This window comes from Ursus arctos, unplaced genomic scaffold, assembly GCF_023065955.2.
Source record: "Ursus arctos isolate Adak ecotype North America unplaced genomic scaffold, UrsArc2.0 scaffold_21, whole genome shotgun sequence".
Lineage (NCBI taxonomy): Eukaryota > Metazoa > Chordata > Mammalia > Carnivora > Ursidae > Ursus > Ursus arctos.
This window is the reverse complement of record NW_026622886.1, coordinates 14,429,221-14,452,567: the sequence shown is the minus strand read 5'-3', so window position 1 is coordinate 14,452,567 and position 23,347 is coordinate 14,429,221. Positions and strand designations below refer to the sequence as shown.

Below are 23,347 nucleotides of genomic sequence, written 5' to 3'. Positions count from 1 at the left end.
ATCACTAAAAGAGCAATTGAATCTGAATCAGAAGAAATAGTTCCTGGACCCTAAATAACTTACTTGGTGACCTCTACTGAGTCACTTTTTTTTTTTTTTTTTCCCTTCTCTGGGTCTGTTTCTTCATCTGTGAAATAAAGCGTGGTTTAGATTATGTTTGAGTTTCCTTTGACAGGTGACATTCTATGTACTATATTAGTACAGTCCAGTATCATACAGATTTTGTCATGTGAGTAGTAGGGGTTTGCCTCTAGAGTGTAAGATGTCTTTAATGCCCTTGAAATTCTACAGTAGGTGTTTGAGCAATTAGAAGTATCCAAGACAATGAGCTGCCTCAAGGAGCAGTGGAGTTCTCTGTCACTAGAGGCATTCAAGCAGAAGAAGGTAGCCACTTGGAAGATACGTAGGATGTATATGTGACAGAAAAGGAGTGTACCAAATGTCTTTGGTTTCCTTCCAGTTGTATGTCCTGTGTTACTGTATACGTATGGACTTCATGAGCCATACATTTTATAGAGCTGTGTTTCTCAAACTCCAAAACACAACTCATTAGATGGTAATGGAATCAACATAGTGACTTACCAATGAGCATTTTATTAAAAAAAGAGAGAAAAATAGAAGAGAGGATAATCAAATAGAATAAAATAGAATAGAAAATATCTTAATTCATTGCACACTTTAGTATTGGTTTTTGAAACTTGGTTACATTTGAGTGTGTGATTATGTATTGAGTTGCAATATAAAATATATTTTGTTTTATGGGTTAAGTTTGAAAGTCAATACCATAAGATCCAAATATATACAAGCATGACTTTACTTACTTACGTTCTTGTCTAATTTGTATCCTTTATTTATTATCACTTACCTATTGTATTTTTTTCAAAAGTGATAAAATACTGGCTCACCTGGTCTCTGGGGGTACTGCTTACACTTCTGCCATAAAAGAAAATCACACATAATGTTTCCCATCATGTTGAAAGGGCTGAAGCATCATTAATGTGTGAGAGAAGAAGAAAATGCTGCCTGCTCTCTTTTCCCAGAACACTCTGGTCCAGGCAGGCAGGAGAAGGCATGGGGCACTGGGGAGCAAGCTGGGGGCTCAGACAGGTACACAGTTGGTTTTATGCTTGGCCGGTCCCAGGACACAGCCTGCTTTCAGAGAGTATGGCCTTCTGGTAAAGTGACAGCAGAACTGTGAAGCGGGAGACATAATGCAAATGCGCCGATGTCATGTGGTGATCGAATGAGTCAGCTGGGTAGAACCAAGCAGAATGGTGCATCTCCAGCAAGCTCACCTCACGTTGGTCAGTCTCTAGCTTTGGGACCTCATTCAGGAAGGACATTCCTGTATTGCCAACAACCTGCCTGTACAATTGGTCCAGGGATGGGCTGAGGATTCAAAGCCGCCCAACAGTCTAGCTTGGGATACACCAGACCCTAACATCTATTTCTCTTTTTATTAATTTCCATGGTGGTTTGTCCATGAAAGCTGAGGTTCAATCCTAATGTCTAACTGAAGTGCCACATCCACAGGTGGGCCTGCCCCCTAACACAGTGTTTTGGTCCCTCAGGGTCTTTGGAGCTGCCATCTTCTTAACATCAACCTTGAACATGTTCATCCCTTCTGCGGCCAGAGTGCATTACGGCTGTGTCATGTGCGTCAGAATCTTGCAAGGGCTCGTGGAGGTAGGAGATTCTTTCCTTCATGGTTTTTGCTACTGCTAGATACAGTGTGGTCCTTTAGATAATCCAGCTTCTGAAGAAAACCTGCTTCACTTAGTTTTCTGATCTTCCACTTTGTCCTGCTATTTCCCACTCTCTGGTTTTACCTACAATTATGAATACTTTTATTAGAATACCTGTGTGATTACAAACGTCTACACAATAAAGTACCATTTCATAGAGTGCAGAATTTCACACGAGCCAGGAATGATCTTAGAGATAATCTAATCCAAACCCAGTCATTTAATAAACAATGAAACTGAGGCCCGAATCCTATAGTTCACACAGCAGCGGCCCTTTCTACTAAAGCAATTTAAATGGATTTATTAATAAATCTGTAAATATCCAGGGTGTAGTGTTACACAGAGATTTAACTCAGAGAATTGTCCAATCACTATATTGTACACCTGAAACTAATATAACACTGTGTATTAACTATACTGGAATTAAAAAAAAAACTTAAGAAGAAAATAAAAATGTGAGTCTAGGAAAAAATGTAAAAACCAGTCCTTCCTCAAGAGCAGTACAAAAACAGATGGTGAGCTAAATCAGGCCATAGTTTCCCAAGCCCCGATGTAGACCACTGTTTCCCAAGCTCGGTCATTCCCCTCTAACCTCCAGCACTTCTGTCATATCCATGTACAATTTGTACTGTAATTTACCTACAGTTTTTCCCTAGATCAATTCATTAAACACACACACACACACACACACACACACACACACACACACACACACGAATCTCATCGTAAGCAACAATATCTTTGAAATCATGGGTTTCATGCGTCAGTTACAGTGTTTTCTAAGGCCTATTCGAATATATATGCACCAATTATGATAAAAAAATGTCATTTGTTGTAGGAACTCAAATCCAACTCTCATTCCACTAGAGGGACATATACTGGACTTCGGAAAATACTGGTGGGTGGAAAACAATGCTATTAACAGCCATAAAGACTAGAATGTGGTCACTTAATGGCTCTTAGCCTCAGGTTCTGTATCTGGAAATGAGGGGAAGGGTCAGCTGATTGCAGAAATCCCTTTCTACACCAATATCCTATAATAATATGAAATATAAAGACCCCTTCCCCATTCCCCACCATCCTTACACTGGAACCGATATTCAAATTGCAGCATCTGTACTGTGAGTTAAAATAGCTGACACAGGCTACTTGGTATTTATGAGTTGGGTTTTTATCTTGTAGCCTCTCTTAAAGAAGCAGGATCCATGTTTTAAACACAAACAGAAACTGGAGTCAAATCAAATAATCTATTTTCAACCGTTTTGCCAGGGTGTGACCTACCCAGCCTGCCATGGAATGTGGAGTAAGTGGGCACCACCTTTGGAGAGAAGCCGACTGGCCACAACCTCTTTTTGTGGTAAGTGTATTAGAATCATAAGTTTTACTTAAGAATGCTTTGTCTTTAAGTGAAGACCCTACTATGTAGGATTTATTTTTTTCTCGTAACAGAAGTCCAAAGGTGAGTGATTGCTGATGTTGGTTTTACTGCTCAGTGATCCATCAGGGCCTGAGCATGTTCTGACTTTCTGTTCCACTATCATAGAAGTGATAGCTCTTTACTCTCACGCTTGTTCCTCAGGTTCACAAGATGGCTGTTACAGCCCCAGGCATCAAGCCCACATTCCAGGCAGGAAGAAGTGGAAATGGTTGTCCTAACCACATCTGTTCCTTTTATCAGCAAAGCAAAAGCTTTCCAGAAACTCCTTAGCAGGCTTCCACATATTTCCTTGGCCCTAATTGTGTCAGATGCTTTACCAACTGCAGAAGCAGCTAGGAAACCAAGTGCTAACTTTCCCGGCACCGTTAGTAGAGAACGGTCAGAAAGCAGGGGTTGGAAGTGGTGGTTGAATTAGCCAACAAATGATATTTGCCGAGGTCAAAAGCAGAAAAGAGAGAATCACGAAGCCTTTTGCTTCTCTTCTTTTTATAGACAGAGAAACTGAAACTAAGTTTAAAGTTGAGTTTTATTGAATGGAAATCAAGGTCCAAGGTCACACTGGGCATGGAACAGAAGGTAGACCACCTGATTCTTTTTTTTTTTTTCCCTTTATTTATTAGAGAGAGAGAGAGAGCAGGGGCAGGAGAAGGAGACTCCCCGCTGAGCAGGGAGTTCCATGAGGGCCTTGATCCCAGCTGGAATCATGACCTGAGCTGAAGACAGATGCTTAACTGACTGAGCCACCCAGGTGCCCCTAGACCACCTGATTCTTAATTCAGAACTTTCCTCACTACACACTACTATGTACATATTGTCATATAGATTTTTGATTAATTTTTGCCATTATATTCCAGATGAAAATGGAGGCCATCCATCTTACCTGAAAGTATATTAATGGTCCTTAAGTAGTGAAGTGACTTTAATTCCTAGGTCACCAAACTTCGCCTTGTTAAAATTGTCTTACTCTGTGGGACTGGCCCTCTATGTATATCCAGAATAATCAGTGTTTGAAGGGTGTACCTAGATACCAAACAATAATTTAACAAGGACAGTGCATGCTGACCCCATCAACACAGTTGTAAAATATATTTTCCAATATTTTTTTTATTGGGGAAGGGGCCCAGGGAGATAAAAGTGCCTTAAAGCCATGAAAGTCATAATGGGGACTGGGCAAAATTAGGATCAGAATTCAGCTCTGCCTAGTGTTTTAAGCTAGTATGTCTTTCCTAGGAAAAACCAACATGTATTTCTTAGAGAAAGGGAGAGATAAAGCTTCCTCTTAATTTCTGTGAATATTTTAATTTCTTTCTCCCTTGCTCTTTCTCTTTACCTCCTTGCATAATAATGATAATTATTATAATAATATAGAATCCCTGGGACTCTGGTGTGACGTATTCACCAATGTGCCTATTTTACGCCTAGCTTGGAGCGGCGTGCTCAGTTGAGATGCCTTTGAATCTTTAGCCCCTCTTGTCCGTAGAAACCATTTCTGTCCTCTTGTTTGTAGTTCAAGATCATCTCCACCTCACTACTGACCTTGTGCCAACTCTAGAAAAATATAAGATTCCAACCTACAAACTGTCAGATCCTTGATCTTATTTTCTTTGGATGGTTTATTTATAAGGCTTTGCATTTTGATTTGCCAGCAAAGCGAGAATGACTGGCTGCCGTGCCCATTCTTAGTGTCTTTATAACCCTTCAAGGGCTGGTTTAAAAAATGGCTGACTCTCAAGGAACGTTACCTGATCAAAGTCATAGGCTTTATTACTTTTCCCAGCTAAGGTGTGTGGCCTTGGTTTGAAAGAACAGCCAAGGAAAAATGTCACTAGAAGGAAACCCATATTTGGGGTTAATCTGTTCTTACACGAAAAATGTTGGAGTTGGCAGGGACATTAGGAAATATCCGATCAAGTTAAGTTTTCCCAGCTAGTGAGGACAGACCTGGGGATGCGTCCACTCCTAATAGCTACTCCCCCTCCTCACGCCATTCAACAAGCATTGGAGGGCTCCTCTGTCCTCCACCGTCTGCCCACGGAGGGAGGGATCAAGGGGCAGAGAGCTCCCCCAGGGCAGTCTGGGTGGCACGCCCCACTGAGGTATGTTCAGGGGCTGTGGGTGTGACAGGAGATTACACTCGGCTGTGTCTGGAAGGATGAGGGAGAGTTTGTCTGCTAGACAGGGAAGGACAGTTTCAAGTATAAAATTTCCTCAGTGAGAGAATGTTTCCTACTAGGAAGAATTAACGGGCTGTTTTGGAATGGAGGAGGCAGAACCAAATTATTAAATAGTTACGGATAAAGGCTCTGGATTTCCTACAGACCTGGTTCCTGTCAGTGTGACCTCACGCAATATATCTCCCCTCCCCCAGCCTTGATTTCCCCTATAAATGAGGATGATATTGGTACCACCACGAAGAGGTTGAAAAAAGGGTTAGTTGAAAAAAGGGTTAACTAAAATCATGGCTCTGGAATCCTCAACAGAGTAGTGAGCACACAAAAAGCACCCAGTGCATCTTAGGTGGGGGAGTTATCCCTGGACCCTCCCTGCCCCGGGCATTCCCCTACCTCTCACTTCTAGGAAATTTGGCCCAGAGAAGACCACCTTCTCCACACCCACAGCAGAGTCAGGCCTGTAGCTCTTTCTAAACAATATGCCTTGGAATGCTTGTCTTACTGGTTTGAGGAAGTCTGAGGCTGAAAGAAAAATGCATTGTCATTCTGTACATTACAGTCATGTGAGTGTTGGGGTTTGTACGGCACTAATTACAGCTTACAAAACATCTTCACGGACATATTTGATTCTCAAAACCTCTCTTTGACATAGAGATGTCATTCCCATCTTCTATCCGAGGATAATGATTCTGAGTGACTGAGAGACTCCTTCAGGTGTCATGAGGTTCAGATTTGAGATTCCAGGATGCGCCTTTCATGGCCAGTCAGGCCCAGCTTGGAAACTTGGGATTTCATCTCTTTCTCTGGAAGATTCCCAAACTCCCATTTCTTGAAGGTCTCCTTAGCACTGGAGTCTGCAATACAGAATTTCCTGTTGCTATTCACTTTTTCTGACCAAGAATTTTTTTCATTCCCAGCCCAGAGAGAATTTCAGGTAGTAATTTTTTTGGATAGAGTTAATACAGATTGGGAGTTTTTAGGGCTCGTGTTTCTATAGCAGATTATCACGAAGTTGTAGGGGATGGTGGAGACCAGGCCACTGCCTCTAGCCTTCGTGATCTTGTCTAGACAAGTTAAATATCCACACGTAAGTAAGTATTTACAAGGCTAAGTGTTTTTACAAAGAAATACACTTAAAAATGGGCCCATTCCAGAGGTAGGTGGAGAGACCAGCCTTCCCATTCATTCTGCCATCCTAGAATAGAACTGTTTCCTGATTTTTTAAGGGAAATCAAGACTCTGAAAAGTATGATTTCTTAATAGTTTGAGGTCCCTCATTTAAAGACCGAGGTGATAATTCTTCGGAACTGTGAGCTCTGAAAGGAAAATCATTTGCTCCATTGTTTGCTCTCTTCAGCCCCTAACACTCTACCTGGTTGAATTTTTCCCATTTCTCTTAGATTTTTCCTCCTCTTTTTGTCCTATTCCTTCATGTGATTTGAAATTGCTGTGCCTGAGTAATCTTTGTCCCTTCCCTCCATGGTACCTGGATAAAGTTAAAGGGCATCCAGTGACCTTTCTCTCCTGGAAGCCTTATTTTAAGACATGCTGGGAGTTCGTCCCTCTGCAGGGAGGCATTTGGCTCTTCTTAGTTTGGTTCATCTTCATCTCTACAACAGGAACTCTAGATGGGTGGGAGGGGCCTGTGTGGCCGTTGTCAAGTTTCCTCCGTGTTTTCTTGTTCTAGGTTCCTATGCAGGGGCTGTGATTGCCATGCCTCTGGCTGGGGTGTTGGTACAGTACATTGGATGGGCCTCTGTCTTTTATATTTATGGTGAGTAATCTGACTTCATGAGTTCCCATGGATGACTCATAGAGATGGTATTTTACTGTATAATGAGGTTGACTAAGAATTTACTATATGAAAATAGAGATTATTAAAACAAGCTTATCATGTAAATGGAATACTTGTCTACTTAGGATTTTTTAATGCTTCTATTAAAGTTGAGTTTCTTAATGAGAACAATATTATCTTTCTTTAAATACCAGTTAACGACAACAACAACAATAATAGGAAAAGCAACAAAAAACTTTCTCCTAGATGAACACCGTGCCATCTGGGAATATTTTGAGAACTGGAATATTGAGAGACGGAAAACAAGGAAACCATATGATTAAGCCTTTTGTTTTTTACTGCAGGCATGTTTGGGATTATTTGGTACACGTTTTGGCTATTGCAGGCCTATGAGTGCCCAGCTGCTCACCCAACAATATCCAGTGAGGAGAGGACCTACATAGAGACAAGTATAGGAGAAGGAGCCAACGTGGTTAGCCTCAGTGTAAGTATAGATGGAAAGACTTGTCTCTTTTCTATTTCTCTTAGTGACTGTGTTGTCCTCTTAAGAAAAGTAATATGTCAATATAGTCACTAAAAATCTCATGGTATTTTTACTCTCTAGAAATTTAACACACCGTGGAAAAGGTTTTTTACATCATTGCCGGTTTATGCAATCATTGTGGCAAATTTTTGCAGAAGCTGGACTTTTTATTTGCTGTTAATAAGTCAGCCTGCTTACTTCGAAGAGGTCTTTGGATTTGCAATAAGTAAGGTAAACACAGAGATGCTTCAAATGTTCTTGAACTTTAAATCTCGCTTCTACTGAGAAAATCTTTGCATGATGAAATAATTAAATTGCTGGTCAGAATTCATAACAGTTCTGTGACTCCTAGTACCCTAGAGGTCAGACAGGCTCTACATTTTGGGCATGGTATACATAGCTATTCAATTTCTTCTTCATAAGGATCAGAGCTGTATTAAGCTGCTTTTAAAGATTTTTGTTCTCTTCGATCTCAAAGTGGTTTTGAAGCTAAATTCAAGGACTGCATATTAGGTGAGGATAAAAAGATTTGAAGGTAAGAGGTTTTTGTGGGTTTTTCCCCCCTTTAATTACCCAGTGAGTAGCAGTAAGAGCCTTAAAGCTCATTCTGCAGACTACTCCTCTTGCTGTAATGGTAGCTTTAGCAATAACAGCCATTGCCTTGTACAGTTGACAAAGAACCTCTTTCAGTGTCCCCAGCCATTGTCCTTAGGTTGTCCGTGTTTTAGGAGGAAAGACCTAGATGGTGGAACATAAACCATGAAAGACGTAACCTCCTTTCTACAAGGGAAAGAACAGTGGCCTCATAGAGGTCGATTGTCTGCATAGCTCCAGGTACGGTCTGAAGTGACCTTGGAGGAGCTAGCATAGTCGAGGCACAGTGGTTCCCATCAGCGAAGCACTCACTCTGCGCCAAGTGTTTGACTAGCAGGTGCCGGGCGCTACGGCGGGTGCTGGGACCTCTGTGTTGAATATGAGCCGTGTCTGTCCTCAAGGAGCTTCCAGTCTGGTGGGAGAGACAGGGCTATACTTAAAATCATTCATGCATTCATAATTTATTACAAAATTCAGGCCCATCTGGGTCCCAGGTAGTTAGATGATTAAACTTGGTGATGGGGGAGAGGGGAGGCAAGGAATTAGGGAAGTGCATCTCTCCAAAGCAGCGAAAAATAGCTCATTGTTTCTTTTCATTCCAGGTGGGTCTCCTGTCAGCAGTCCCACACATGGTTATGACCATCATTGTGCCTATTGGAGGACAATTGGCTGATTATTTAAGAAGCAGAAAAATTTTGACCACAACGGCTGTCAGAAAAATCATGAACTGTGGAGGTACTGTGGATTTCACAGGTGGCTTACGCAGCCTTTACAGAATGAGATGAAACTGAGCTGCAGAACATAGTTTGGAGGTCATGTCTACCCACGAGAAAGGATCTGGGGGCACCTTGGCAGCTCAGTCGGGTGGGAGGCTGACTCTTGATTTCGGCTCAGGTTATGATCTCAGGGTTGTGGGATCAAGCCCTGTGTCAGGCTCCATGTCAGTAGGGAGTCTGCTCCTCTCCCTCTCTCTCTCCCTCTGTCCCTCCTCCCTGCTTGCACTCTCTCTCAAATAAATGAATAAATCTTAAAAAAAAAAAAGAAAGAAAGAAAGGATCTTAAAGGCCCCTAAATCCCTCGTCCAGCGGATCCTCGAGTGTCCATCATAGTCCTGCCAACTGGTCCTCCAGCCCATACTGGTGCAACCTGAGATAGGACAACTTAGTTGGTAATCAGTACACACCCCCAACTGCAGAAATGCTTCTCTCATCTACTCTTAAGCCAAAACTGATTTCCTGTGACATGTCTTTATCGTTTATCCTTCCCACACCTTCTCCCATACACATAATCCTTTGCTTCTGTAGTGTATCCCCTTATCCTTTTCCCTTTCTACACATACAGGTTTTGGTAAGAAACACAAGAAAAGTATTTCCTCTGAATAGTCTTCTTTCCTCTCAGCCTATGCTTGTATATGGAGTGCACGCACATACACACACACACACACACACACACACACACACACATGCGCACGCACACCATCCTCTTTTCTGCTTTTATTTAGTACCTGCTTTATGTTTTGATTTTGCAAAGACAAGGAAGCTGGGTGATTTTCCGAAAGAGGTAGGTAAAAGTAATCGTGAACACTTGCCATATTTATGACTGCTCACCTTTTTAAACCTTCCACTTTTCCCTTGTCTCTTTTTGTTTTTGTGTTTTAAATTAGCATTTATTGGATGCTTTCTGTGTGAGACACTAAGCGACATCTTTTATACACATTATCTTATTTAGTCATAACCACACTGTGGTTTATAGTGAGGAAACGGGGGTAAAATCAAGTGACTTCCTCAAGGGGCAGATGCTGTGCAAGATCCCAAGTCTGTCTGAGCTCATTGCCATTGTCCCAGTCACTGCTGCTACTCCTCCACGAGACTGGGGCTGGGGGTGGAGGGGGTGGTGGGGGGGTGGGGGGTGGTTGTGGTGGTAATGGTGGTGTCCTCAGGTGAGCAGGGTGGGCAGGCAGGAGGCAGAGAACAGCGCCATCTATGGGTAAAAAGTCACAACAGCTAGTCCGTTGGAAAGGAGGGAACGGGTGGACTGTCACTCTAGATGAGATGGGTCAAGGCTACTCAGAAGTGAAGATTATATGGAGGTTGCACAAGAGCAGACATAATCTGATCCCACAGTATTTCAGGTATAAGTCTGACCAGGGAGTTTGGGAATAATCTGTTGGCATCAGGTGTCCCAGCAGTTTGACTGCTGGCCCCGGCAGAGATGTTTGACCCTGACACTGAAGGAACTTTTTTACAGGAGACTGAAGGTTGGCAGGTGTGGACCTGCTCTCTGGTGGGTGAGAGGTGAAGCCGTGGGGCACTGCGTTTATGGAAGCTGAGGTAGAAAGATTGATGGCCCCCCGCAAATGTTCAAATTTGAATTCCCAGAATGTATGCTTATGTTTCCCTACATGGCAAAAAGAACTTTACAGCTGTATTTAAATTATGGTTCTTGAGATGGGGAGATTATCTTGGATTATCTGGGTGAACCCAATGTAATCACAAGGCAGGAGAGTCAGAGTCAGGGAAGGAGATGTGATGGTTGAGGCAAATGTCAGAGTGATACAGCCACAAGCCAAGGAATGCAGACAGGCTCCAGAGCTGGAAAAAGCAAGAACGGAGTTTCCCTAGAGCCTCCAGAATGAACACAGCTCCCAGCATCCTGATTTTAGCTCATAGGACCTATTTTGGACTTCTGACTTCCAGCTCTGTACGATAGTAAGTTTTTGTTGTTTTAAGCCACCACATTTGTGATAATTTGTTACGGCAATCAGAAACTAATACAGGAGCCCAATTCCTGTCCTCTGATTATCACGTTCTGTCCCAGCTGAATAACCCACTTCATACCAGGCCCTGGATATCTCTTTCCATCTCTGAGTTTGCTCACTCCCTTGCTCTTTACTGTGAGTTCTGTCCTCTTTCACCTCTCACGCTAGTCCTCACCACATGTCCTTCCACATGGGTTCATCTTGCCTCTTATGAAGTCAACATCAACCTCCAGCGACTGCCCTTCCTGTGCATACACATGGGTCGTAACTCATCACGTACCACCTAATTATAGCTCTTGCAGAAAAGTGTTTTAGGCAGAAGGAAAGCATGAGCGATGGCCCTGAGGCAGGCATGAATGTGGTATGTCAGAGAGCAGAAGGAAGGAAAGTCAGAATGGCTGGAGCTTAAGACGTGAGATGGAGAGTGACAGGAGATGGGACCAGAATGCTCGACTGGGCCCAGATCTTGGGAGGCTTTGTAGATATGCACAGAGCTTGGATTTTACTTGAAATGCCCTGGGAAGCAAATAGAGGGTTTAAAGCAGAGAAAGTGATATGATTTGATTTATGTTTTTAAATCTGAAGAATAAAACATAGAACATAAGAATGAAAGAAGGGAGACCAGCTAGAACGCTTTTTCAGTTATTCTGCTGAGAGAATATCATGTCTTGAACTAAAGTGTTATCATTGGAGGTAGAGAGAGTGGGATGGGTTTCGAAATTCTCTGAGCCTAACTTTCTTCTTTAAAATCTGAATAATGGTATTTACTTCCAATGATTGTTATGGATGTTAAATGGGACAAGGTACAAATGCACCTAGCATGGGTCCCACCTATAAAAGTTCTCAACATATGTCAATGCCTTTTTCCTCTCCTGTGTTTAAGACACTGACAAAACAGAAGTTTTTCTAAGGAGGCATTCGATAACTGTCTGCTATTCAAATGTATTTCCCATAGCCAAAAACAGGCAACCTCTTAACCTGGAACTTGAAAGAAAATTCTGGATTTCAACCCCATTTGCACAACCGCTTCCCAAGCTGCATGCCTTGAAGACTCTGAACATATTTTATGGGACTGTCTTGTTCGTGTTTAATTTTGCCCCAGTCACTTCAGCCATTGTTCCTCCGTAACCAATAGTGTTGGTGTTGGGTGGTGGTGGTGGTGAGAATTCTCAAAGATTTTAAAGTGCTAACAAAGTGACTATTGAGAATAAATCTTTTTGTTGTTGTTGTTCCAGAAACTAGAACGTAAACATTGAATCTCCCTAGCCTCTCTCCCATCTTAAAAAAAACCAAACAAACAAAACAGCAACAATAACAAAAACCAACCCAAACCTCCTCACATATCTTTTCATGTCATTTTATATTTTGAAATAGCAGTTCTACATTGTATGTTTTTAAAAATGGTAGTCCTATTTTGCTTATATACAAAGATGTTAGACTAGAGATAAATACATGAAGAGAAAATTTTGTGCCATCACTGAAGAGGCCAGATTGATTTGGACATAATGAAGCACTTGCATGTCTTTAGTTGCATGAATTTAGTTGGTTTCATGTTCGCTAAGAGGAAATATAGAGGACATTTCTCATCTGAGAAGGATCACACATTTCCTAGAGTCTGTCACCTTCTTTTCTTTCCATAGGCAAGGGATGTTTGCTGCTAGAATCATTTAAAGCAAACAGATCACCTAAGACATGAAGCTCTGTTCTAGTTCATTCTCAGTCGGGGCACATTTCCACGGTCCTTAAAAACAGATGTCAAATCCGTGTACTTCCCTCTATAGTACATGGAAAGCATGACTGAGGTAAAAAAATTCTAGTCTGGCTGAATCAGTTGCCTGTGTGAAGTTCAGATTGTTTAATATGAAATGAACATTTTCCTCTGACCTTTAAATCCTAGTTCTGTTTCTCTTGTCAGCTCTGATAGGTTCACTTTCAAGGTCTCTTGTTCACTTCTGAAGTTCAAGTTTTTTCCTCAAGATCCTGAAATATATAGTTCTATCTCTAGCATTTTTTCACTAGGAACCATTTAAGCTCTTAAATGGTTTTTTTCCCCTCCCTTTGGAAATCTCCTATTTGGCAAAGATCATTTTTTTCCCTTACAGATGAACTCATGTGTCATTTGTAAGTTTTATTCTTCACAAAGTGTCTCCATTCTAGTTGTTTGGAGGAATTAATTTTTTGGCACAACTTTGTCTAGATTAAGATAAAAGAAGTTTCAGCCAGATGCCTTGTTATTTAAGACAGGGCACTTCTAAAGCACATATAGTTATTGTATAAAACACTAGCAATTTTCCCTTGTATTTAATTTAAAATGTTGAAACAAAGTTGATAACAGGTAGCAGTGGTATAAAGCCCACAGTTGAGAAACACCACTGTTTCCATTTCATGTGATTCTCTTTTAAAGATTTTTATTAAAAGATTTATTTATTTATTTATTTATTTATTTATTTATTATTTAGAGGGTGTGAAAGCAGGGAGAGGGGCAGAGGCAGAGGGAGAGAGAGAATTTTAAGCAGGCTCCACACCCAGCATGGAGTCCAATGTGGGGCTCCATCTCATGACCCTGAGATTATGATCTGAGCTGAAATCAAGAGCTGCAAGCTTAACCGACTGAGCCATCCAGGCGCCCCATCATCTGATTCTCTTTTAATGACCATCTAAAACAATTACCAATGCTTGCCCTGTTTCTTTGATAGTTTTCAGAAAATGAGCTCAGAAGGTAAGCAATTTACCAAGGTCTACAAAAGTGTTTTAGCTTGTATTTCAACCTAACTATCTTGATCCTGAGTCCTATTTTCTTTCCTTTGCATTATGAAATGAATATCTTGAAATCTTATTTACTGAGTGCCAACTACATGCTAGTCAGGCTCTGTGCTATATACTTGGTGTCTTACAAAGCAACGTTGAAAAGTTCTGTAAAATGAGTAAGAAGAAAGAGATGTCAGCTTCACTCATGGGGGAAGGGCAGGGTTGTTGGGGAAGCTTCCTAGAAGAGGCAATGTTTGAATTGGACTTTAAAGAGTAGTGAGGTTTCTCTAGAAAAAGAGAAGTAAGTGGCCAGAGAAGAGTATCCTGGGCAAAGGAAGAGCCTGTGAAAATACGTTAGGGGCATGAATCAAGTGTTTTGAGTAGGAAATGGCTCATGGATCTGCTTGACTACAACAGAGGGCTTTATATGGCCTGGGGGCAGGGAGGTGAGGATTGGCAGGTGGGGCAGCAGGAAAAGCTTATTATATGCACTACACCGATAATGTGGAACCCTTGACGAAAAGTTTTATTTGAGCAAAGGGGCAATGGACTAGATTTGTGGTTTAGAGAGAGAGGATGTGGAGAATGGGTCAGAGGAGGAAGAGATGGGGAGACTAAAAGGAGCTGTTGAAGTTGTCTAGGTGACAGGTAATGGGACCAGGACAAGAAGTGGCAGAGGAGAAAGCAGAGGTCAGATCTGACACCCATAGATTTGTCTGTGAAAGCTGAGGAAGAGTGAGAAATATCCAAGATGATTCTGAGATTTGTACATTTGACTTCTCTGGCTTGTTTCTTTTTAAGATATTATTATTATTTTTTTAAGTAATCTCTACACTCGATGTGGGACTTGAACTCACAACCCCAAGATCAAGAGTTGCGTGCTCCATTGACGGAGCCAGCCAGGTGCCCCACTTTTGGTTGACCTTTGAGCTATGCTCATGTGACAGGCACTGTACTCGATGCCTTATATACTCAATTTCATTTTGTCTTCCAGCATCCTACAAGGTTGTATTATTAGGGGTTGGGTGACTTGTCCAGGGTCACATAATTCGTGATGTGTTGTGAAATCTGAGCCCGGGCTTGTCTGACTCTAAAGTCTGGGTTCTAAACACAGGTGGACAGATTAATTCAGAGAGGAAGAGAGAGCATGGTGGAGGTGATATGGTGGTGGTGTTCTTTGTGTAGAAGTAAAAAACAGGGGGACAGAGATTTGATGTGAGTGTGTAGTCTTTGAGGTAACTACAGAACAGTCAGTGATGTCTGGAATCAGCAGACAGTCTCCAGAATGAAGCATCATTGTCTTCTACCTCCCAGGACACTTCATATACCTGGAAATGGTACTTATATCTTCTTTCTCTCTGCTGTTGACTGAGCTCGTGTGTGTGTGTGTGTGTGTGTGTGTGTGTGTGTGTGTGTGTGTTTGTGAGAAGGAACATCTTCATAATTTCCTCATCCTTTTTTATTGTACTGGATTCACTTATTCAGAATGAAAGGAACAGAAAGTACTTTTGTCCTGATGTACTTCTGTGCAAATATCTCATGGCTTTTATGAAGAGGCCTGAGAGCTTGGCCAACTTCTGAAAGGGAAGAATTTTGCCTTGTGCTTTACAAGAAGTGAGGTGCTGCTTTTTGTTTCAGATACTCACTACAGCTTTCTGGTCATTTCTGGCAATATGTATTAGAGTGTTGTCATTTTGTCTTTCTGTGAGAGGCCATGACTTTATAATCAAAGGGGGATCACTGACAGTATAGAAGAGAGTTTTAGTATCTAGAAATGGCAGGGCAACTACCCGTGAAGCAACTGATAATAAACATTCCCCATCCCAGGGCTATCATTGGAACCTGCTGGAACCTTTCAGTATTCAGAGTGCACCAGGGTATACGTTGGAAGGCTCACAGAAGCCCTGGGAAATATTAGCATAGTCATGTCATCACGAAGCACCCAGGTAATGTTGTAAGCAATGGGCCCGAATGTAGATACTAAAAACCTAGGTCTGTGGAAGTAGGAATAGATTCTTATTTGATAAATGCATGAACTGAGCTGACTGACACGAAAACAATATATCTATTTTTCCTGCTGTTTCCATTTGCAGGTTTTGGCATGGAGGCGACCTTGCTCCTGGTGGTTGGCTTTTCCCATACCAAAGGGGTGGCCATCTCCTTTCTGGTGCTTGCTGTAGGATTTAGCGGCTTTGCTATTTCAGGTGAGGTGTCCTTTGGTTTTCCAAATCTTTCCTACAGATTCAGCGAGTCTTAGGAGGAAGGAAGGAAAAGGGAGTATTGTATCACTTTCCTTTAGTAGCCAGGCCATTCCCAGGGAACAGGCTCCTGGCTAGAGAGTTTCATCATGTGGGCATGACTCTCTAAGATCACTGAGGACTAGGCTTAGGAGCCCAGTCGAGCTCGAATTGTCCCTACTTCCCTGCTTGGAAAAAGACACAAAGTACAGACAGTCCCCCTGAGCCATGGGCAGAGGCACAAGCCCATGTCCCGGGTGAAGTGGCCCTTTCATACTTCAGGACCAGGTCACCTGCCTGGGCTGGGTGTCACAGAGGCTCTTGTGACATTTTCAATCCTCACCTCCAACTAGAGAATGGCTATTATTAGCTCAAAAGTCATGTGATGAGGTCATTTGACATTGTGTCATAAAATCTGAAGTTTTTTTTTTAGAGTGGAAAGTTGCTTTAAATTTTGTCTTCTCCATGGCTTCCATTTTCTGAAGAAGGAAACTCAGGTCCAGGGAGGGCAAGTGACTTCCCTAACAGGGAGAGCAGATAGTAAGAATAATAATGGTGCTAGTGAGAGCTGACCTTGACCAAGCACAGACTCTGTGCCTAGAACCACTCAAAGCCCTCTGTGGAATTCTCCCACTACCCGAGGTGGCATCAGTCTCCCCATTTCACGGGAGCGGAGACCAGTCTCCTACTGTGTGTGAGAGCCCAGGGCGCTGTCATAGCAGGTCTTTGGGCTTCCGACACGCCCTAGGCACAACAGACGAAAAAGCAAAATTTAGTTCTCCTGCCTTTAAACCAGACTGCCACCTGCCAACGATCACCTCCTGGACAGTTTACATATAGTGCGTGTATCTCACAGCACTGTGAAGCAAGTGGGTAACATCACTAGTTTACTGATGAGGTACCTAAAACTCAGAAAAATCAGAAATTTTTCTACGGTCGTGCAATTGGTGGCAAAGGAAGAAGTAAAGCACAGTTCTGGCTGGCTCCACGCCTGTGCCCTTTCTACTGTTCTAGGCTGCCTGAAAGATCAGAGTAAGAATATCCCAGGACAGAAAAATATGGAACCTCTGATACTTTTTTAAACCACCCTAAAATAAAGCCTTGATCTTTTCAAAATAAACAGAGCTGTAGGATAGTGAAATTGGCGGGGGGGGGGGGGGGTCTACTTTAAAAGTAGCATGCAGCTACTAAGAACTTGGGTTTAGAGATGCATAGACCTGATTTTGAGGCCTCTCTTTATTATTTGCTATTTATAAAAGAAAAAATGCTAAGTTATTTCAATTCTCAAGCCCTGGTTTCCTCACCTAGAAATTGGAGAGGTACAATGAATGGCAGCCTCACAGGGTGGTTGGGAGATGGCCATGAACTTGAGATAACTCATGCCTTCACTCACATTTCCTATGAGCTAGCAGCTGTTTGCAGCAGGAGGGATGTTACAGCGGAAAAAAAACCAGATGGTGTCCTCATAAAAAAGCTTACATTCTAGTAGAAATAAAGCCTTTGAAACCCTTAGCCCAGAGCCAGATGCACAACAAAATTAGGAAGTATTCACTATTGTGAATTGTGTTGTTCAGTTATTATTCACTTTAGCCCCCGGGCTTCTCAGACTCTGATGTCCATACACATCACCCCAGGATCTTGCCAAATGCGGATTCCGATTCAGCAGCTTCGCCGTGGGGCCCCAGTTTCAGCATTTCCAGCAAGCTCCCCAGTGCTGCTGACGCTGCTGATCTGTGGTCTCTACTTTGAGGAGCAGAGATAAAGCAATCATGACTTGTTTCCAGTCGACGTGGAACACCTTCCTCTGATAGCTCTGTGATGCAAAAGGGATTCATATCCTGTCTCCAGAGATAACGAAATATGTAGGCTCACATTGTTCCTGGATTGCCAATTCCACCATGATCGGAAGGAGAGAAACCCAATATACCAAAAAATAGCACCTGCCTTTTTTTTTTTTTTTAAGCACTTACTCAATGCTAGCGACTTTTTGACATGATCTCATATAATCCTCCTGCCAACCCAATGAGAAGGATATTGCTATATCCATTTTACCACTGAGGACACTAGGGCTTAGAAAGGTGACTTAACTTGCCCACGTAAGTTGAGTGGCTGGGATTGGAAAAAAGGTTTACCTGACCCAGCAGTGACACTGTGGGAGGGACAAGGGCCCTGGGGGCAATGATTTCTCAGAATCTGCTGTCTGCTGACTTCATAAGGAGTTCATAGGGATGTCAGGGAAGACTGGTACCATTTGGAACTGATTATCAACAAGAGAGCTGACACAGGTGAGATTAGGAAGATAGAGGGATGGGTGATGCTTACTTTGAGAAATGTCCTACAGAGAGAAGACAGACTCTCCTAGCTTGTATGCATTTTTTTTTTGTATCTACTACAAAAAAATCTATCAGTATCTGAGTTTCTTAATGATTTTTTTTCGCCTAAACACCAGGATTGTGCAGCTAGAAATCTAAATGGCTTTTCTCACATTATCTTTAGCTGAACGCAGATGCCTCAGCTTTGTATCAGAATATAATACTCAACGATCATACTAATTGCTTCTTATCTCTGGGTTCTTTCCTAATAAAGTGTTTATCGCTTTCAAATCAACAGTAAGATTAGTTAATCTTGCAGGTGTTTTATATTCTGATTGTCTGCCACTTGGATCTGAAAGAGAAGGTATATTTATTACAAAAAAGGTTTTCTCAAAATTCTCCCTGAATTGGAGGTAGGGAAAAACAACCAATGTGCTAGATTAGGGAAAAAAAAAATTTTTTTTTTAAATCCTATTTTCAGGTTCTTTGCACAGAATAGAGAATTAAAACGCAATGCAAACGAAAACAAAAACATGAATAAACAACACCTACAATCCCCTGCTGTAATTTCAGCGGCTCAAATGCGTAATTAAACAGTTATTTATCAAGTGCGTACTATGCACCGGACTCTTTGCCAGTTCAGGGAAGATAGTGGTAAACAAGACCAATGAATAACCAGCCATAAAGAACATTCCTGTTGGTTTTCACTTCTATGTACCACGTCCTTAACATACATTATTTAACTTAATTCTTACAATAATTTTATAAGAATGGTTATGCTACCTTATTGATGAAGAAGCAGAGCTTCCGACGTTGTTTAAATCCTTTGTCCATGTTTGCATCTCAGTGAAGCTGCCAGAGGCAGGTCTGTCTGCTCTAGAATGTTTGCCTGGGCAACACTGGTCGAGTTGGTTCTCAGGGCCAGTGACCTCCTCTTTCAGAGCCTAGCCCCTTCCTCTGCCTTCGCCCCTCCCCCCTTCACTCCATTCATTCATTTTTTAAAAGATGTAATTTATTTATTTGAGAGAGAGAGCGTGAGCAGGGGGAGTGGCGGAGGGCGAGGGAGATGCAGGCTCCCCACTGAGCAGGGAGCCCGAGGCAGGGGCTTCATCCCAGGATCCTGGGATCATGAGCTCAAGGCAGATGCTTAACCTTAACCTTAACTGAGCCACACATCCATTCTTCTCTCTTGATGAATAGTGAGGGGTCGGCAACTTAGTTTACCACTCGCAGCAGTATTACCATCCCGTAGAAGACCTCAAAGGGAGGGAGAGGCTCAGCCCGGCAGCTGCCGCGGCCGTGTCCTGGTGGTTTTAGTAGTGCTGGTTAGCAGAGCTCAGCTGCTTGTCAAGGGCTCTTGCATACACATTTCCCCGAGGCTCATCTCACAGCATTTTTAGGAGTTAAGTAGTCATTTTAGCCCCACATTAGAGAGGAGAAAACGAAGGCCTAAAACTTACGTAAGTGGTGGAAATAAGATTCGAATCCAGATCCTCAGACTCCAAATCAAGTACCTATGGGGAAGTCTTTTGTAAGTTACAGAGAATCCTGCCAATGTTTGTGCAAATATTTGTTATCAAAAAAGGACCTTTTCCATTTTGTGCCATGTGGCCACTAAGACAGGCTTACCTCAGTTGCCGTTTCGGGAGTGAGCTGAGGACTGGGAGGGAGGGTATTCTGAGGCCACGTTTGGTTCTGATCACACTGTAAACAATCAGTGTGATTGTTTACTCTGGGTAAATGTGATCCTTTCGATTTTTTCAGTATTGCCCCAAAACACCGTTATTTTAGAGTCTACCTAGGAGCACAGGTGTCGTAATTCTCCCTGCAGAGGACCCATGGTAGCCATTGCTGATCAATCACAGCACGTTTTTCTGCTATGTGCAGACACAGCCTGACAATCCTCAACCCAGCTGTCTTGGGAGAGGTGTCCATTAGTCCCTATGGTAGAGGAAACCAAATAGATTGAGGAGAGTTGGGAAAAGCAGTGTAGTTCCCAAAATGTTCTCGACTCTGATTTTGAGGTTTTTTTTGGCTTCACTGTAGGTTTTAACGTCAACCACCTGGACATTGCCCCCCGCTATGCCAGCATTCTCATGGGGATCTCAAATGGAGTGGGGACCCTCTCTGGAATGGTCTGTCCCCTCATCGTCGGTGCAATGACCAAGCACAAGGTAATGGTCTCCTTTGGGGCTCTGGGTTGCAGTATCAGAGGACTGAATTACTGTGCAAACTTGAGATGTCAAGGCCCTGCCCCAGTCTGTAAATGTGTATGTCTTCGACCTTGGCCGAGTCATTTGAACTTTTTTCTTCCTTCTTCTTTTTTTTTAAAAAAATCATTGTTTATTGACAGCAACAGGGCTGATCGATGTTCGGTTCCACATTTCCTCAACTGAGAAGTGAAAGGGGTGTGTGTTGTGGGGGAAGGGAAATGAACACCTTAGGGACTACTTAGAGACACATAGAAGAAACTGAGGTGATCAACTCAGGATAAATAATTTACCCAAGATTGTTTTATAATTCTAAGTAATTAAACTTTATAGCCTGTTTCCACCTATTACTTAGCATGTTCCAGTGTAAAGATATTAGTGCTGTTAGACTTCCTTATTATGAAGAAAATGAACAATACATTAATGGCCTTACCTCAGAATCTACGAGGGTGGGGCACTTAGCCATTACTGAGCCTTCGTGTGTTTAGATGAGGGGATCCCAGACCTCCCCAGAGTTCAACCACAGGCCACGTGGTTTTTCTTCATCTCTGTCATTGAAAAGGTTTTAGGATGCTGCTTTCCACAAATAAGAATTTTTTGATTCTATGGAGTTTTTACCCTACTATTTTCTTAGATTGCCTATTATTAATATGATTTCAGAAAGTCTCCCAGCTTCTTGGAGAAAAAACTGTAGGTTAACTTTTCTTATTTATTTATTTATTTATTTAATTTTTATAGAAAAGAAGGTGGCATTTGGGGATTTTATAGGCAGAAGATCTATGTTTTCCCTCTCTGCTCATGAGATGACGGGGCAGGTAACATGACCGCTAAATCTCAGATATTGACTTCACCTAACTTTAAACACAAATTCCTATTATTTTTTGATTTACCGTATTTTTCACAGATAATAGGATTATAAATAAGTTTTTGACAGTCAAGAGTGAGCATTTTCATGGTTCAAATATTGTTATGTATCCTACAGCAAGCAAGAAGTAGACCTCTGATATTTAAAATGGTGGGTTCCTAAAGAGAGTTTAATGTAACCTACCATTTGTATGGAAACCCCATTTGTATATTTAAAAGACCCGTGAAATGGTACATATTGTTTATTTAAAAAAATAGTTTCCTCAATTAAAAGAACACACATTCATTGTAGTCTCTGATTTTTATATTCACTGTAGTGTTAACTTTCATTTTTTAAACACTCCAAGTCTGTTTGGCTCCTGAGAATGCATCTGACACTTACCTTCCCTAGAAGCACAGCATTGCCTTTAGGTGTGGGCAGGAGATTTTTATCCCAGTGGAAGCCTCTAGAACAAACTGTTAACCCCCATTAATTGGTACTATATTTCCTTGTCTAGACCCGTGAGGAATGGCAGAATGTGTTCCTTATAGCTGCCCTGGTGCACTACAGCGGTGTGATCTTCTATGGAATCTTTGCTTCAGGGGAGAAGCAGGAGTGGGCTGACCCTGAGAATCTCTCTGAGGAGAAGTGTGGAATCATTGACCAAGACGAATTAGCCGAGGAGACAGAACTCAACCACGAGAGTTTTGCAAGTCCCCAAAAGAAGATGTCTTACGGTGCCACCACCCAGAATTGTGAAGTCCAGAAGAAGAAATGGAGAGGACAGAGGGGCGTGACCCTCGATGAGGAAGAGTTGACATCCTACCAGAATGAAGAGGGAAACTTCTCAGACACAGCCTAATGTCTGAGGGGCACTTCCGTCTTCTTACGTAGAGCCAGAAAGTATCCATACCTATTGCCTTCCCCATAACCCGGCTTGCCAGAGGGTCAAATACAGTGACACTGGAGGTAGGAGGGGGGTGGAGAGGAAATATAATCAGCAATAGAGAAAGAAAGGAAAAATACTATCTTGCTATGACACTTCAGGGTCTGGAGCTCGCTCTCAGTTGACAAAATGGGGATAAATATATAATTTTTTTGGACTGGCAGTTGACTCTTCTCAAAGAAGTGTTCTCAGAGTTCAGTTCTCAAAAAACTGAACTTATTCAGAAAGGAATGACCAGAAAAATAAGGGAGACAGTACCATGCTGTTCAAAGAAAAACCGAAGGAACTGGGCATATTTGGCCTGGAGCAGAGAAAACAGTAGCTGCCACTACATTTCTGAGGGCAGCCGTGCAGAGCAGGGTTTCCTATTCCAGGAGAGGCTACTGCTCATGGAGGCCCTGCATTGTGCCAGGTGCCTTATAAACATTCTCATTTCATTTCCACGCCGCTATCACATACAGTTCTTGTCTTCATTTTACAACTAAGGAAGCTAAAGCAACAAGATATTGGTTTGCCCAAGGGCCAGGGTTGAGATTGGTGGGGTCCAAAATAGGTGGCAGTTTTGGGGAAGAAGTTTTCACCTCAATGTAGAGAAGACTTTTTTTTTTTTTTTTTTTTTTTTTAAGTAGTGAAAACTGAAACTGGAGAGGGTTGTCTTGGGGCGAATTCCCTATTTTGGCAGGCATGGGGGATGGGAAACATCTGGGTTGGTGTGAAAGCATTGCCACTGTATGAGGGGCTGGATTCAAGGATCCTGGGTTTGAGAGGTTAAAACAACAAAGAAAAGAAAGGAGAAGGAAAAGGGAAAAAAAAAAAGAATGAAAAGAAAAAAAAAGGAAAAAAGCTAAGTAAGATAGCTAGATTTTTAGGAATCTGATATCCAGAATGGCTGAGGGGTAAGCAAGGGCTTGGCTAAATTTTGATGCTTCATGTTATTAAGAATATAGTCAAATAAACAATGCCCTAAATTACTTCTACATCTTTAAGACATTTAGTAATTTAAGAAGTTGGTTCGTATGTTTTATT

General features: G+C 42.1%; 1 protein-coding gene and 1 long non-coding RNA gene across 3 annotated transcripts in view; one reads left to right on the top strand and one right to left on the bottom strand.

The window, feature by feature from the left end:
• Window positions 1-22,903, top strand: part of SLC17A8 (solute carrier family 17 member 8) — a 41,770-nt gene extending 18,867 nt beyond the window's left edge. The window contains exons 4-12 of the mRNA XM_026499824.4: window positions 1,572-1,686; window positions 3,015-3,102; window positions 7,042-7,128; window positions 7,494-7,633; window positions 7,754-7,903; window positions 8,869-9,001; window positions 15,866-15,976; window positions 20,368-20,495; window positions 21,893-22,903. Of these exons, the coding sequence (XP_026355609.1) occupies window positions 1,572-1,686; window positions 3,015-3,102; window positions 7,042-7,128; window positions 7,494-7,633; window positions 7,754-7,903; window positions 8,869-9,001; window positions 15,866-15,976; window positions 20,368-20,495; window positions 21,893-22,237 (1,297 nt within the window). The 3' untranslated portion in view covers window positions 22,238-22,903. The remainder of the gene's footprint in view (window positions 1-1,571; window positions 1,687-3,014; window positions 3,103-7,041; window positions 7,129-7,493; window positions 7,634-7,753; window positions 7,904-8,868; window positions 9,002-15,865; window positions 15,977-20,367; window positions 20,496-21,892) is intronic.
• Window positions 575-19,306, bottom strand: LOC123001119 (uncharacterized). 2 transcript variants are annotated; one of them, XR_006409691.2, is made up of 3 exons: window positions 5,748-7,178; window positions 4,064-4,203; window positions 575-1,829 (listed from the first exon to the last, which is right to left on the bottom strand). It is a non-coding gene; the product is annotated as an uncharacterized LOC123001119 (long non-coding RNA). The 2 variants fall into 2 exon arrangements; XR_008960792.1 differs by lacking the exons at window positions 4,064-4,203; window positions 5,748-7,178 and adding an exon at window positions 19,105-19,306.
• Window positions 22,904-23,347: the final 444 nt, after the last annotated feature.